The sequence below is a fragment of the Mesocricetus auratus genome, unplaced genomic scaffold, assembly GCF_017639785.1.
Source record: "Mesocricetus auratus isolate SY011 unplaced genomic scaffold, BCM_Maur_2.0 Super-Scaffold_100009, whole genome shotgun sequence".
Taxonomy (NCBI): domain Eukaryota; kingdom Metazoa; phylum Chordata; class Mammalia; order Rodentia; family Cricetidae; genus Mesocricetus; species Mesocricetus auratus.
Window position 1 is genome coordinate 75,525,195 of NW_024429193.1, and position 14,821 is coordinate 75,540,015.

At 41.4% G+C, this 14,821-nt stretch overlaps 1 protein-coding gene across 1 annotated transcript; it reads right to left on the reverse strand.

The window, feature by feature from the left end:
- Positions 1–295: 295 nt before the first annotated feature.
- Ppid (peptidylprolyl isomerase D) lies at positions 296–13,618 on the reverse strand. Its single transcript, XM_005076141.4, has 10 exons — positions 13,403–13,618; positions 11,349–11,489; positions 9,764–9,870; positions 7,356–7,544; positions 6,319–6,441; positions 6,070–6,176; positions 3,294–3,435; positions 1,260–1,346; positions 1,129–1,171; positions 296–549 (listed from the first exon to the last, which is right to left on the reverse strand). Exons 1-10 carry the CDS (start codon positions 13,485–13,487, stop codon positions 461–463), a joined length of 1,113 nt encoding a protein of 370 aa, XP_005076198.1. The 5' UTR covers positions 13,488–13,618; the 3' UTR covers positions 296–460.
- Positions 13,619–14,821: the final 1,203 nt, after the last annotated feature.

Sequence of the window (14,821 nt, forward strand, 5' to 3'; positions counted from 1 at the left end):
TAACCATGCCCACTGGCTATACACAGAGTTGTGACAGGCTTCCTAATGCTGCAACCCTGTAATACAGTTCCTCGTGTTGTGGTAACCCTGTAACCAAGAAACTATTTTCTTTGTTCCCTCAAAAATATAATTTTGCTACTGTTATGAAATGTAATGGAGATATCTGTGTTTTCCAATGGGTTCCAGTGAGAACCACTGGACCGGGTGGTTCACAAAGCCTAAAAACTTAGTAAGACTTTAAACATTGGCCAGATACCATTCTTTGGATACAGAAAGATTTTTTAAATGATATTAATTGCATTTCATAACACTTTATTAAGAAGAAACCTATGCCAGTACTCCTATGTAAACAATGATGATGAAGAATCAAGGGAAACACACCAGGGAACATATGCAGACAGTAACTTACATTACCCTTTACATAGCCAACATGTAAGATTTAAGCAGAACTCAATTCTGTTTATGCAAACATTTTTGCATATACCGCCTTCTCTTTATCTTTCTGTGCCTTTATCATTTGTTTGACTTTAAGCAATTCTGCCTGGATAGCTGGAGGGAAAAAAGGCAATGAATTAATTTTCAAAGCATCTACAAAACTAGAAAACTAACAAAGTACAGTTGTGACTCAACCATCACCTGTCATGGCTGTATTTTTCACAGTAATATTTAGACCTATTGTCACTCTTCATCTGCTTTACCTCAAAGAAAGTTCCTTTTTATCATAGCTACTCTGCAACATACCCAATACATAAAAAAATGTTTGGTCATAGCCACATTCAGCTTAGGGAAGGAATGCCCCAAACTTTAAAATTAGAATGAATACTTTATTTCTTACTGTTGACCTCTTGACTAGCAATGATGTAATAGAACCTGTATCTCAACAGGGTTGCAGAAGCAGTATGAAGGCATATTTTAAAAAGCTAGTAGTTTCTTGAGCAGAATTAAGCTTTGCATAGGGGAGGGACCTTGAATACTTTTCTTTCTACTATATAATCAGTGTCTGGCCCAGTAACAGGCACTCTGCAATACTTGAACAAATTAAATAAATATGTCAAAGTTATGTGTACACTCATGAGAATCCACTTCTGAAGGACAAATGAAGGTTTATTACAAAACTTGCCAATTTACCTTTATCTCCTGGGGCTATCTCCTGTGCCTTCTTAAGATCAGCCTTTAATGGGGGAGGGAGAGAATTTAAGAAACATTAGACATTAAGACTTATAAGGTGATGATTATAAAAGAAAGGGAACAAAATTTACCAGTGCTTGATCATATTCTTTTAATCCTTGCCATCCTTGCGCTTTGCGGTACAGTGCTTTGGTATTTGATGGGTCCATTTCAAGAGCCTATGAAAAGGTAATAAAATCAGTATTTGTGTCTAAAAGAACCTGTTATCAACTGGCTCCGATTCACTGGCGCTAGAGCACCTGTGCCAGCCGGTTTACCAGTAGAGGGTGCCCAGCGGGTGAGCAAAAGAAGGATGGGTTTCTTTTATCAGTCTCTAGTGTGCTGCTCTGCCCTGGTTTCTAGCTCAAGTGGACTCAGATTATTTAAGGGAAAAGACATTTTAAATAAAAGTTTAAATACAGTCGCCTTCTGATATCATCATTGGTTCAAGGACAGTCCAAAACCTCCTGAAAACCAAAATTGAGTGGTACATAAGTCACCCAATTGCCATGTAACTATTTGTCCAGCTGTTTGTAGGAAATGATGACAATAAAAGCCTACATGTTGCCGGGCGTTGGTGGCGCACGCCTTTAATCCCAGCACTCGGGAGGCAGAGGCAGGCGGATCTCTGTGAGTTCGAGGCCAGCCTGGTCTACAAAGCGAGTTCCAGGACAGTCTCCAAAGCCACAGAGAAACCCTGTCTCGAAAAAAAAAAAAAAAAAAGCCTACATGTTTATCATAGAATAATATTCAAACTGTGGTTAGATAATCTGAGAACACAGAATCCAGGGTCACGGGGCAATTATACTATAAACATGAACAACTTTTAACAGGTCTCTCCCCTGAACCAACAATTTTAAATCAATATATCGTTTGCATAACAGCTCTTAAGAGAACCAATACTGAGATTTTTTTCTTAAGATGGAGTATTACCCGCCTTACAGAAGTAAAGAGGTCCTGATTGGACATGCAAACTTTCCTCAATTGATAGCATTTCTCATTGTCATTCACTCCATCTACTTAAGCAAGGGGTAATGGGCAGGCTGGGAACGAAGGGGAGCCCTGTGAATACTACACAAGGACTACTACCCCACTAAGCTGCATACCCAGGTCTTTAACTCTTGCTGTGCGCAGGGACATGCTCTAAATTTAATATGCAAAACCAAAACATTTCGCCTGGAAATTTTTTGAAACTATCATTCAGTGTACCTGGATGACCCTTATTAAGACAAAGCATCTTTCTGTATATTCCAGTGGCAACCAGTCTCAACACCAACTAGTAATTGTCTGACCACTGTGTCCTATCCATAAGCTTTTTGAGAATCAGGCTTAAAAAAAAAAAACAAAAACGGTCAATGAGATGACTCGGGGTAAAGGCAGTTGCATACTTGCCTGACCCTAGGCTCAATCTCTGGAATTCACATAAAGGTGGAAGAAGAGAACTGGTTCCATAAAAGCTGTCTTCTAACCCTTATACATGAACCGTGGCACATCCATACACAAGTAAAAATTAAATACACCAAGCCCAGCATGATGGTAGTATCACCCCAGCAACTGAAAGGCCAGCCTCAAGTACATAACGAGACTGTTGCAAAATCAAGACCATATATCAAGGATATATCTCAGTTGTAAACCAAGCGGAAAACCCAGCACACAGGCAGAAGAGAAAGCATATCTACACACATGCTTTAGTTTAGTTTAGTTTTTGAGGCAGGGTCTCTCATGGAGCAAAGGAAGAGTGTGACTTCTGATCTTCCTATCCTACGTCTACAGTGCTGGCATTATAGGTGTGGGTCGCCACACTCATACCTACATTCTTAATCATTCCTGGCTGTGTGTTCATACATGTCTAGCTTATAAATACAAATAAGCAGATACACATGGTTTGAGAAATAAAAGCAGAATACTTAGTACATATTAGGTGACAGTTAAAAGCAAAATTAATGGATTACCAGAAAAAAATGACAATCCAAACTATTTGGAGACATGACTTAAGTCACATTTTGTCAAGTTTCATTAGGTCCTAGACAATTAAAATACATTAAGGGACAATGCCTTTTTCTGACTATTGCCTTGATAAATCAAAATCCCACTCCTTCCAAAGGTTCAACATCACACAGACTTACCTCCAAACAACTGTCAATTGCTCCCTGCCAATTTGACATCTTCAATTTACAAGCACCAATATTCAGTACACAGCTTAAGGCTATAGGTTGTAGTCTAGATGTATCTGCTTTCTCAATAACAGCCTTTGAACTATCCACGTATCTAGAGAACATATTAATAAAGACAACATGTAACTCCACATTGCTTCTTCAGCATTATATCTAATATTAAAGATCATCTGATACTTGATGATCACAACTTTTTGATGACACTTTTTCTTCAGATGCAAGAAATAAAACCCAGGGCAATGAGCCTACTAAGCACGCCCTCCTGCCACTGAGCTACACTCCTAGCCCTATTTCTCCAAAGGTTATTTCTTACATCAATTTCCCCACACAGTTAACAATAAGTCCCATATATAATTATGTATCACTCAGGTTCGTAGTATATACTTTCTAATATAATATGTTTAGAACCAGTATTGCTACATTAGGACAATTGAATTCAATGGGAAGAGGCAAAGAACTATGTAGTGATGACTTCAAAATACTATTTTGTGTGTTTGATACAAGTGCCAGGCATACCATGGTGCGTGTGGAGAGGTCAGAGGACAAGTTTGGGGTCTTAGTTACTTCCTTTTACTGTGGATTCCAAAGACCCAAACAAAAGAGCCATTTTGTTAGCCATGTGATATAGATGTAATTATTGACTGAAAAGATCCCAGAAGCTGAGCCAAGGATCTATCTGGTCCCTATAACTTAGTTTCTAAAGTTTCCTTTCTCTAAAAGGAATCAACACTTTGAAGAAACTGTTTATCCCAGATACAAAAGCAAAGTAGTTATAAGAACAGCCTAAAAGCAAGCCCTAACACACTGGCACAGCATGTCAAAATGAGGTTGGGAATGTAGCTCAGAGTACTTATCTGACATGCCAAAGGTCCTGGGAACCCCCAGCACCCTAAAAAACAGGGAGGGGGAGAACTAGGGAAAGTATACAAATGAGGTTTCAGTGGGTAAAGGCACTAGCAGCCAAAATTGATGACCCGAGTTAGACCAATAGGAACCCAGATGGTAGAAGAGAACTGCAGGCTGTCCTCTGGCCTCCACAAGTACTCTGTGGTATGGGTACCTACACACATATAAATAAATGTAATAAACAGTAAGCTGAGTTTTAAATGTCCAGATTTACTATGACTTAGTGAGGAGGATGGGCTGGCTCCTACAGAGAAAGACCATCTTGTAACTAAATGCTAAAATTCAAGATCTAAAGCTCTCCAACAATCAATGTAGCAAAGGTACTTCAGTGACACTGCAACCACCATATGAAGACTGCATCTTCACACAATCTCACAGTATCACCTACATTCTATCTACAAAGGGGCAATAGCAATTTACAACGACACTTTAGAATGATACCACTTTAACCAAGTGCTCAAATACAGAACAGGCCAAACTGACGAGTGTCTCCCGAGTGTTTTATCTTAAGAAACACACAACATCACCCTACCTACATCCTCTTTCCAAAATATTTAAGCTTAATTCTAAAGCAACATTTATGTATAAGACAACTAACTTACTAAGATACCACAAAGGTATACATGAAGACCCTGGGAAGATTGCTCAGTTATAAAATGCTTGCCTTGCAAACATGAGGACCTGAGTTTGTCACCACCCACCCACCAAACTCATGTACAGAGTGGTGCAGCCGTACAGCACTAGGGGCTGAAGATGGAGGGATCCTTGAGACTCACTGCCTAACCAGTATAGCCTAACCAGCAAGCTCCAAGCCAATAAGAGACTGTCTCAAAGGAGGTAGACAGCATCCCTAAGGATGACATCTGAAGTTGAACTCTGATCTCCGAACATGCACATGTACACACACACAAATTTTAGTGTGTGGCCAAAAGATGCCTCAATAAAGAAAATAAGCCTGGCAGCCTGAGTTCAATTCCGGGACCCACAGTAGGAGAGAGAACAGACTCCCACGAGTCATTCTCTCACCTCTACTCAAATGCTGTGGTACGTGCATTCACACACAGAATACATTATAAATCATTTACATGAATAAATAAAAGACAGACAGACTCCCAATAGGTGGGGGCGAGGCAAGGGATCTGCAGGTATGAAGCCAGCCTCATCCACATAGCAAGTCCCAGGCCAGACAACTAAAACCCTGTCTCAAACAAACAACAAAGTCATGGGTGTAGTGATGAGCATTACAGCCAAATCATACCTTACATCTTAGTTTGCACTCTGAACTAAGAGGGAAAAATTAAAATAGACTACATATTTGATATTGCTAATGTTGTCTTATTGAGGTAAGCGATTTAGACTACCTTTGCTCTTTACTAGAGATATTAGGTGCTGATATACTTAGGAGTAAATATGGTATCTACAAACTTTTTAAGAGTTTTGCAAAACAAACATTAAAAATCCATGCAAGAATAATAATTGACTCCCACTTCAACATTTCTGGATTTTGAAATTTTTCAAAATAATTCAGAGAAACAGAAAAACTTTTAAATCTTCCTTGCGGGGGGGGGGAGGGATTGAGACAGGGTTTCCCTGCGTAGGCCTGGAGCTGTTCTGGAGCTAGTTCTGTAGACCAGGCTAGGCTCCAACTCAAAGAGCTGCCTGCTGCTGCCTTCCCAGTGCTGGGATTAAAGTTACACCTGGCCTTTCAATACAACTACTTATTATACAAATAACTTGCTAAATGTGAGTGATTCTGAGTTTTAGTTCAAAATAGTTAAGTTTATACATTCTAGGAAGTAATTTATTAAAAATGCTTTATTACCTTAAAACCTTTGCATATTTTTTAATAGCCATTTCCCAGTTCTGAGATTTGAAGAAAGTATTTCCAATGTTTTTTAAGTCTTCAGTTATTAATAAAATTTTATCTACCTGTATAAAATACAAATATGTTGGATATTAGTAAATAATATAACTTAATGCTAAGGTTCTATCATTATACCAGTATCATCAAGCTTTTAGAATTAAGTATTTAATTCACTTAATTAAAGTGTATTCATCTGAAAGTACTCACATCTTTTAAATCTATATCAGCATCCTCAGGGAAATCTGGATGACTGTCACCAGAGCCATCTTTGGGGAATATTCCCCAGTCATCCCCTTCTTTCAATTCTCCACATTCTGCAATAACACACAGCTGTAAAAATATTAAATTGAAGTGAATATTTAGAGATCTTTAAGTCTACCTTTAAAGGCTGCATAGCTCAGAGTTATACAATACTACCAATGTCACAGACTTGACAGGTGTGTCTATCTGCTATAATTACGGTAATTTCCTTTTATGTACATTCCAGCTAATATGACAATGTCACTATTCACAGTATTTACTGGTTGGCAGTGCTATGAACAGAGTGAGTTGAGAACTACATCACTGTATATGAAACTGTCTGAGGTGATACAGTCTTTCTGTCATGTATTGTTGGTTGGCATACTTCCTATGAGTAACTGAATTTTTTGTTTTTTATTTATGAGTAACTGAATTTCTAATTCCTGTAGTCTGTTACTTAATGTGTCTCTCATAGTCACTCTGCTTCACAAGCATTTAGAATACACACAACCTGAAACACTTAAGCAATTTATACAGGGTATAAAAACAGATCAAGAAAAGTAACAAGATCTGCACCAAACTTCCAGTTAGAGAACAGTGAACTCAGTATCTTCTTTCTAGTGTGTACTATAGTTAATTACTACAGACACAAAAGCCTCATGGTATGGGAAGACTAGGACAATCTGACAAAGATGACACTGAAGCTGAAACAAGAATTAAAATCTCTTTGTTGGCCAGAGTGGTTAATCCTAGCATGTGAGTAGCATTAGCAGAGACAAAAAGACTACTAGACAATTCCAGGATAGCCAGGTCTACCTGTTTCAAAGGAAAAATAAATAAACACCATTGTTTAAAAGAAAAGTTTCAGAGGAAAGTGGCCAATCCAGGCTCCTACAGAAAAAAAAAATCCTACTTTCTTTCCTACTTTTTAGCTAACATTCATCAGACCCCTTTGCCATGGTAACTAAGCAGGTATGTTTATTTCACTCTAACATTTTACTTACTTTGGCAGGTTTTTCACCATTCACTTCGACATTTTCAAGCATCCTTGCTACACCTAGTCCTTTAATTACTTGACCAAATACCACATGTTTCCCATCCAAATGAGGGGTTGGAACAGTTGTGATAAAGAACTGAGAACCGTTTGTATTGGGGCCGGCATTTGCCATGCTCAGCAAACCCTCCCGATCATGCTGCGGAGATAAAAATCATAAAAGAAAGACAAAGTTAGAGGTCTTAGTCTGAATTTCCTTTATTGACTCTTCACCTAAAAGAGATGGAGTCTATTTTGCATCAATTTCACTTATAAGTGTTTAAGTACCCTTTTCTCTGATTTTACTTAAGAACCATAAATGAATAAAAGAAAAGTGTCTAAGAGGCAGGCATTTCTAGACTGGTCATCTGCAAGAGATGCTGACACTTCAATCTTAAAGATGAAGATGCCATATCAAGGACATCTAGTAATTTACTTTGTTCTTTCTGTGACAATTACTACTTTTCTGAGAGCACCTGTACAGTCTTCCTACAACCAGAAATTGGCCTACATTATGATTCTTCCTCTTCCCTAAACTGAGACCAGTAATACAGCAGTGAATTTAGACAAGTTATTCAGATAAGTACTTCCTTAGTTTGGAAAATTGCAATCTTATGGCTTTTATCCAAATGAATAAACAACTCAGAGGCCATACCAAAAAAGAAAAAAGAAAAAAATGTTATGCAGGGCTGGAGAGATGGCTCAGGGGTTATGAGCACTGGCAGTTCTTCCAGAGGTTCTGAGTTCATTTTCTAGTAACCACATGGATGGCTCACAACCATCTATAATGAGACCTGATGCCCTCTTCTGGTGTGTAGGCATAGATGCAGTCAGAACTGTATACGCAATAAATAAATTTCAGCCACCTGAAGGCCCAGTTTGCCTAGCTTACGTGATCAAATCTCCTCAGTGTCTCTTCTACTAACTTGATCTAAATCTTAGGCTGGGTGTAGTCTGACATGCTTATTTTAATCCCAGCACTCAAGGCAGAGACAGAATATTTCTGTGAGTTCAAGCCCAACCTGTTCTACACAGCAAGTTCCAACCTAAAGGTTGAACTTCCCTAATCTGAAAATCTAAGTCAGACATGTTACAAAATCGAAAACCTTTGAGCAACAACTTTCAGATACCAGATTACAGATGCTTGACCTATAAAATCTATGCAAATATTTCAAAATCCAAATGGAATCTGAAATATTTCTAGGATAAAGCATTTCATATAAGGGGACGGTCATCTATCAAAGTTACATGAACAAATATATTCAGTCTACTAAGCATTACATGGATATCATTCATTATTATCCTCCACTGTCCCTCGTATTTTACCCTGACTCTGATGTAGATTAACAGCCTCTCATTTTTTTATAAGCTCTTTGGTGCAGTGACAGAACTGAGCAAAAGAAATTCTCTTTGTAAGTCACCCTAATTACCTTGCTTATAGTCCTCATTTCCAAAGTCATCACTTGACTTTTGTACTTACAAGTCTGTTCTTAAAACAGGAATGGTACAACACACCCTGAACATTAACCATAACTGCTAGGTGGACAATCCCCTAACATTCTGGATATTAGTTGTTCTTCAAATTCAAAGATAAAGATGCACAAGTTACCATCCTTACAGTAATGAGAACATTTTTTCCTGGGATCAATTCTGCCATATGGGAGCTTTAAAACCCATTGGCTTAACTGAAGTATATAAAAACTGGCTATAATGTAATGAATACAGTATTTTTGCCAAAGTATCATACTGGCCAGGTATGATAATGTTTATCTGTCATTCCAACACTCAGGAGGCAATGCAGGAAGATGGTAAATTCAAGACCACCCTGGATTACACAGTAAGGCCCTGTCTCAAAAGAGAAAACTGTTACTGGATAAAGGCTTCCCATTAAAGAAGCGCATTGAACTGGGTGGGGCTCAAGCTGTAGAGAACTCGCCTAGCATCCACAAGACCTTGAGCTGATCCATGCCTAGTGCCACACACCCTGAGAAACGTTTATTTACGAATGATTTATAAGAAAAGCATAATCCACCAGGTCTGCTAACACGGGTTTATAAGCCCAACTCCTAAGGAAGGTAAGTCAAAAGGATTGGGAATTCAAGGCCTGTCTAGGCTACAGAGTGAGTTTAAGGTTAGCCTGAGCAACTAGCCAAGACCTGGTCTCAAAATGGAAAATGGGAGGAAGAGTAGCTGAGAGACGGAGCACTTGTCTGACATAAAAGACCTTAGTACAAAGAGGAAAACGAGGAGGAGGAGCAGGAGAGGGAGAAAGGACAGCACTCTGATCACACTCAAAAGATATTTTTTTGGTGTCTTAATCCAAGTATATTTCAAATACACTTAATCTTTGTATTAACAAAAACAAGAATTTTTCTTTACCTTATAGTGAAAATTTTCATCTTCAAATTTTTCACCATAAATACTTTCTCCACCTGTCCCATTCTGATTTGAGAAGTCTCCACCCTGAATCATAAACTTCTTAATAACTGCAAAAAAGAAATATGGCTATTAGCAACTGAACTGAAGACCTCAGCAATGCTCACCAATGAATAGTAGTAGTAAGACAACGTCCTAAGCATGGCATTAGTAGCTAGTATCCCTGTTCTTTCTCCCTGGCTTCCTCCCCATCAACTCTACTTGTAAGACTCCTCACAACCCAACTCCAACATACTTTTTACTAATGACACCCCACCAGCTCCCAAGAAATTAGTTCTTTCAACTAATTCAAGGGCACCCCCAAAAAATTGTCACCAAACCACAAAAGATAGACTTAGTTTCAATCATAAATGCTAACCCTACTTCCATTTTATAACGTGTAAAAATCTGTCCCCTTCTAACAATGAATTCCTTAAATAGCTTTTACTCCTTGAAACTATGAAGATACCTGCTCAATAATGCCTGCTAAATAAACATTATCTCCAATAGTGTTGAACACACAATGAGCACTGGACCTAGAAATGCTAAGAATGCATGCCAAAGATTTCTGTATATTTAATGACAATGGTTTGAAACCACCCCATGTTCAGAGAACTCAAAGTTCATGGGACTCGGCATTTGGCTACACCACAGTAATAAACATACACAATTAGCCAAGAGAAAAAGAAACACAAAGTTGGGAGGCATCCATGTCCCATTTCCTTGGGCTTTTCCCTCTAATAATAGCAACAAAAATGCAGAAAACCCTGCGATAATTCTGCCCAAGAGATACATGCAGAATCCCAGCACCCAAAATATTTCCTGGATCCTTATCACGGTATTCTCTGCCCTAACACGTTCCAAAATTCAAGACTAAATAAAAAGCAGATGTTTATCACTTACATTTGCAAAAATAATATAGGCCTAATTAAGGATTCAAGTTTTTTAAATATGAAAGTAAATTAAGTTTAAGACACTTAAAAAAAAATCAATGTTCAATTTTTCTTCATAGTATTTTTAAGAAAATTGAACCACTGGAAATATGTAAATTGGGAATAAAATACCCTGGATAATTCCCTACAATACAGGGAAATCACTGACACTGTAATCTTTTTGCTTATTCACAAATATTTATTGTTTACTTTTATTAAATGAAAGAACAGAAATGGTGAGAGCATGCCTTCCTGAACTTATGACTATTGAGCCTAAAAACTACTAGGACAACAGCCAAATAGTATGTGTGAATAACAGTTTGGTCACACATTATCAGGGTGTCCAGGAGATTGACTGGACTGAAGGAGAGTCAGAAGCCTGGTAAAGACACGTTGTCCATTTCCCAGCAGATAAGCTTTAGTGTGCTCCCACAATCAATCCCAGCGCTCACAGACAAGACCTTATGACACTGAGTTATCCACCACCTGTGTCCAAGTATCCTTACAGAAATTAAGTTGTGAGACCTCTGAACCAATGTTACATTCTTCTCTAGCTCCTAAGAGCAGGACTGACAGCTGTATCAGGATAATCAGACAGAGGAAGTTAACACACATACTTCGGTGAAAAGGACATCCTTTAAAATGGAGAGGTTTCCCAGTTGTGGGTCCAGTGCCTTTTTCTCCCGTACACAACGCACGAAAATTTTCTGCAGTTTTGGGAACAATATCTGCAAACAATTCTAAAACAATTCGGCCAACTGAAAGAAAAGAAAAGGAAACCACGTCATTGTGCAAAGTAACTAAATGGGTAAACAAAAAGGGGATAACTATACCTAACCAGTGACTAACACATCATTGAATGAGTCACTTACTTCTCTTAACAACTTGCATGAACGACAGTCACATCTTTTGCGCTTACCTCTCTTTCAATGAAACTATGCATCCTTTGACAGACATCTCCCCCGCCCCTGGTACCTTCATGCTACTTCTCCGAGTTCAACTTTTTTAAGATTCCATGAAGGTGAGATCTGCAGCAGGCTTATTTCACTCCCACAATGTCCTCTAGAATCATCTATGCAGTCATAAATAAATAAGACTTCCTTCTTTTAAAAGGCAGTATTATAGTCTACCATGTATTAAGGACATTGTGCGGATTGATGCTTTGATAGACATTAGATTGCTGCGGTATCTTGGCTACTAAGAATAATGCTGCAATAACAGGTGTGCATTAAACTTCACTTTCCTTGGATATAAGGCCAACCATGGAACTGTTACATTTTATTGTCATTTTTCTAATATTCCTATTTAGTCTAAGGGAAGCTTCATATAGCTAAATCTGAACATCGAACAGATTACAACCCATTCCAGCATTCAGCTGAGTAGCAGCATAGAAAGGAAGTCATGAGTACAAATGGTTTAAAATCTTGAATCACTTAACTAATATTCAGGCTTTTAAAAAGTACATATTTAGTCTATGTGTGGGGCTGAGGCAAGCAATGTGGACTTCCGGGGACTGTTCTGGAAGTCAGAGTTGGTGGCAGACACCTTTGCCTGTTGGGCTATCTCAGTGGCCCCAAATTAAGAATTTGTTTTCAAGACAGGGTTTCTCTGCTCTAGCCGTCCTGGAAATAGCTCTGTAGACCAGGCTGGCCTGAAACTAATCGCCATGTAACCCACAGACCACAAATAGTACAGGAGTGGTCGGGTTGCCTGGGGTTTGTATACCTTAGCAGTTCTCTGTGCTCTGTGAAAACTGCTTATCGCAGTTGCGCGTTCAACAACCCAAAAGACAGTAACAAGAAAACCTCAGTTCCAAAACAAAAGTGCGCGCTCATCTAAATTCGTCCGTGTTCCGGTCTCGGTATGTCTGGCCAGCAACTCTATAACATGTTTCAGAACAAGGCCGATTCAGTTACAAAGTAACGTGTCCCCTAGCTGGTTCTCAAGGGCCTAATTAAGACAGCGGTTCACAGCCTTCCAATGCTACAAAATCATTCTGCTGCGACTTTATAACTAATCCTGCTACTGTTACGAATCGTGATGTTAAATGTCTGATGTGTGACCCCTGCGGACAGGGGTCGTTAGACTGCGACCCCCCCCCCACAGGTTGACACAAGCAGGGTTAGGACTTCTCAGCTCTGAATCCAAGGCAACCACGCAGCCGCGGCGCTCAACTCCATAATCCCAGAATAACAGAAACGCTCAAAGCCTGCCTAATCCCAGAATAACCCAAACGATCAAAGCCTGCCTAATCGGGAGTGAGGACAAGGCACTAAGCGAGTCGCGATAATTCGTGAACGACACCGCGGCTCCCGATGTGATCCGGGCGCCGCAAGTCCTGCGGCGTGACCGCAGCCCGGCGTGCACCCCGACTACCACCCACCCACCGCCCGCGTCTCGTCGCCCCGTTGCACAACAAACCGCGGTGCCAAGGTTGCAGGGAGGCGCGGCCCAGTCGGGAGGCGCGCGTACGGGGCGCCACGATTCCCTGAAGGGGAAAAGTATTCCAGACACTTCGGCGGGAACCAAGGCTCAAGGGGAGCAGGCTCCACCGGAGCTCGCGGGCGCCAGGTCTTGCTGGCTCCGGGCGGGATCCAGGCTGCTGCCCCCCTCCCGAGCCCGCGCCCGGGCCGCCGCGCAGGAAAGCGCAGCCCGCGGGAGCCCCGCTCACCTCGCTCCCCGCCGACGTCCACGTCGAAGAAGACCCGCGGGTTCTTGGGGCTGGAGGGCTTGGCTGCCGGGGACGGGTGCGACATCTTCACCGCAGGCGCCGAGGAGCGGGGCCCGGGCACCACGTGCGCGCCACTGGGTGGGGGACGGGGGACGACGCGGTGCTCCACTCCGCCTCCGCGCGACGAGCGGGCGACAAGGCTACCGAGGAGCCACTTCCGGCGCGCGGCCGGAAGCGGTGCTCCAGCGTCCGGTGTCCCCCATCCCTCTTTTCCGGTTTCTGCGTGTGGCCGCCGCGTCCTAGGGTTCTTCCGAGGCCGGAGGGACGGTAGCTGTCCCGAAGCTCCGCCGACTCGTCCGAAACCTGGGAACGAAAATGCCCTCCTGGAGCGGACGAGGTGGCTCGTGGGCGCTCACGGGACCCCACCGCCCGGGTTCGCGTCCCGGAACCCACCCGGTGGAAGGAAACTGGGTGACGTCCCAATTGTCACCGTGCCCTGCGCTCGGGCGCGCGCGCACACACACATGAATTCGCTTTTTTTTTTTTTTTTAAGCACCCACCCCGGAGAGGCGTTTTGGAGGTTTAGAGGCATAAGCCACTTGTCGGCGTGCCTGACGTGAACGTGTGGCACCCAGCTGTCCTCTTAACTATACGGTCGTTGTCGTCCGTCATCGCATTGTAAGTGACCCAGCCTAGACCCGAGGCTCCGAACTGCTGATGCTGAGAACCCAGAAGAGCATGGTTTTTCCTCATGGGCTAGGGGTAAAAAAAAAAAAAAAAAAAAGCTGCCATGGTAATCACAGCAAGTTCCAGGCCAACGTGAGCTATGCAAAAATAAGACCTCTTTTATTTATTTATTTATTTATTTTTTGGTTTTTCGAGACAGGGTTTCTCTGTGGCTTTGGAGGCTGTCCTGGAACTCGCTTGGTAGTCAGGCTGGTCTCGAACTCACAGAGATCCGCCTGCCTCTGCCTCCCGAGTGCTGGGATTAAAGGCGGGTGCCACCATCGCCCGGCTAAGACCCCTTTTTAAAGCTAAAAAAAATCAAAGTATATTTAGGAATGAGACGTTTTGGCACGTGCCTGTTACGCCAGCAGTTAGATCCCAGGCCAGGAGGATCAGTTCAAGCTATCCTGGGCTACATGAAGAGGCACTCTCTCCAAAAAGTTGAAAAAAATGTTAAGATAGGCCAGGTGACACCTTCCTCCTTCCTTATACTCAACACTTATGAGGCAGAAACAGGAAGATGTCAGTTACAGGTCAGTCAGGGTTACACAATGAGACCTTGTCTTTTAAAAAAAAATGAGCAAGCCCAGGATTGTACCCAGCACCTGTAATCTCAGAAGTACAGGCAGGAGTATCAGGATTTACAGGGCAGCCCTGGGCAACATGAAACTGTCTCAAATAAGTCTTTTTTTT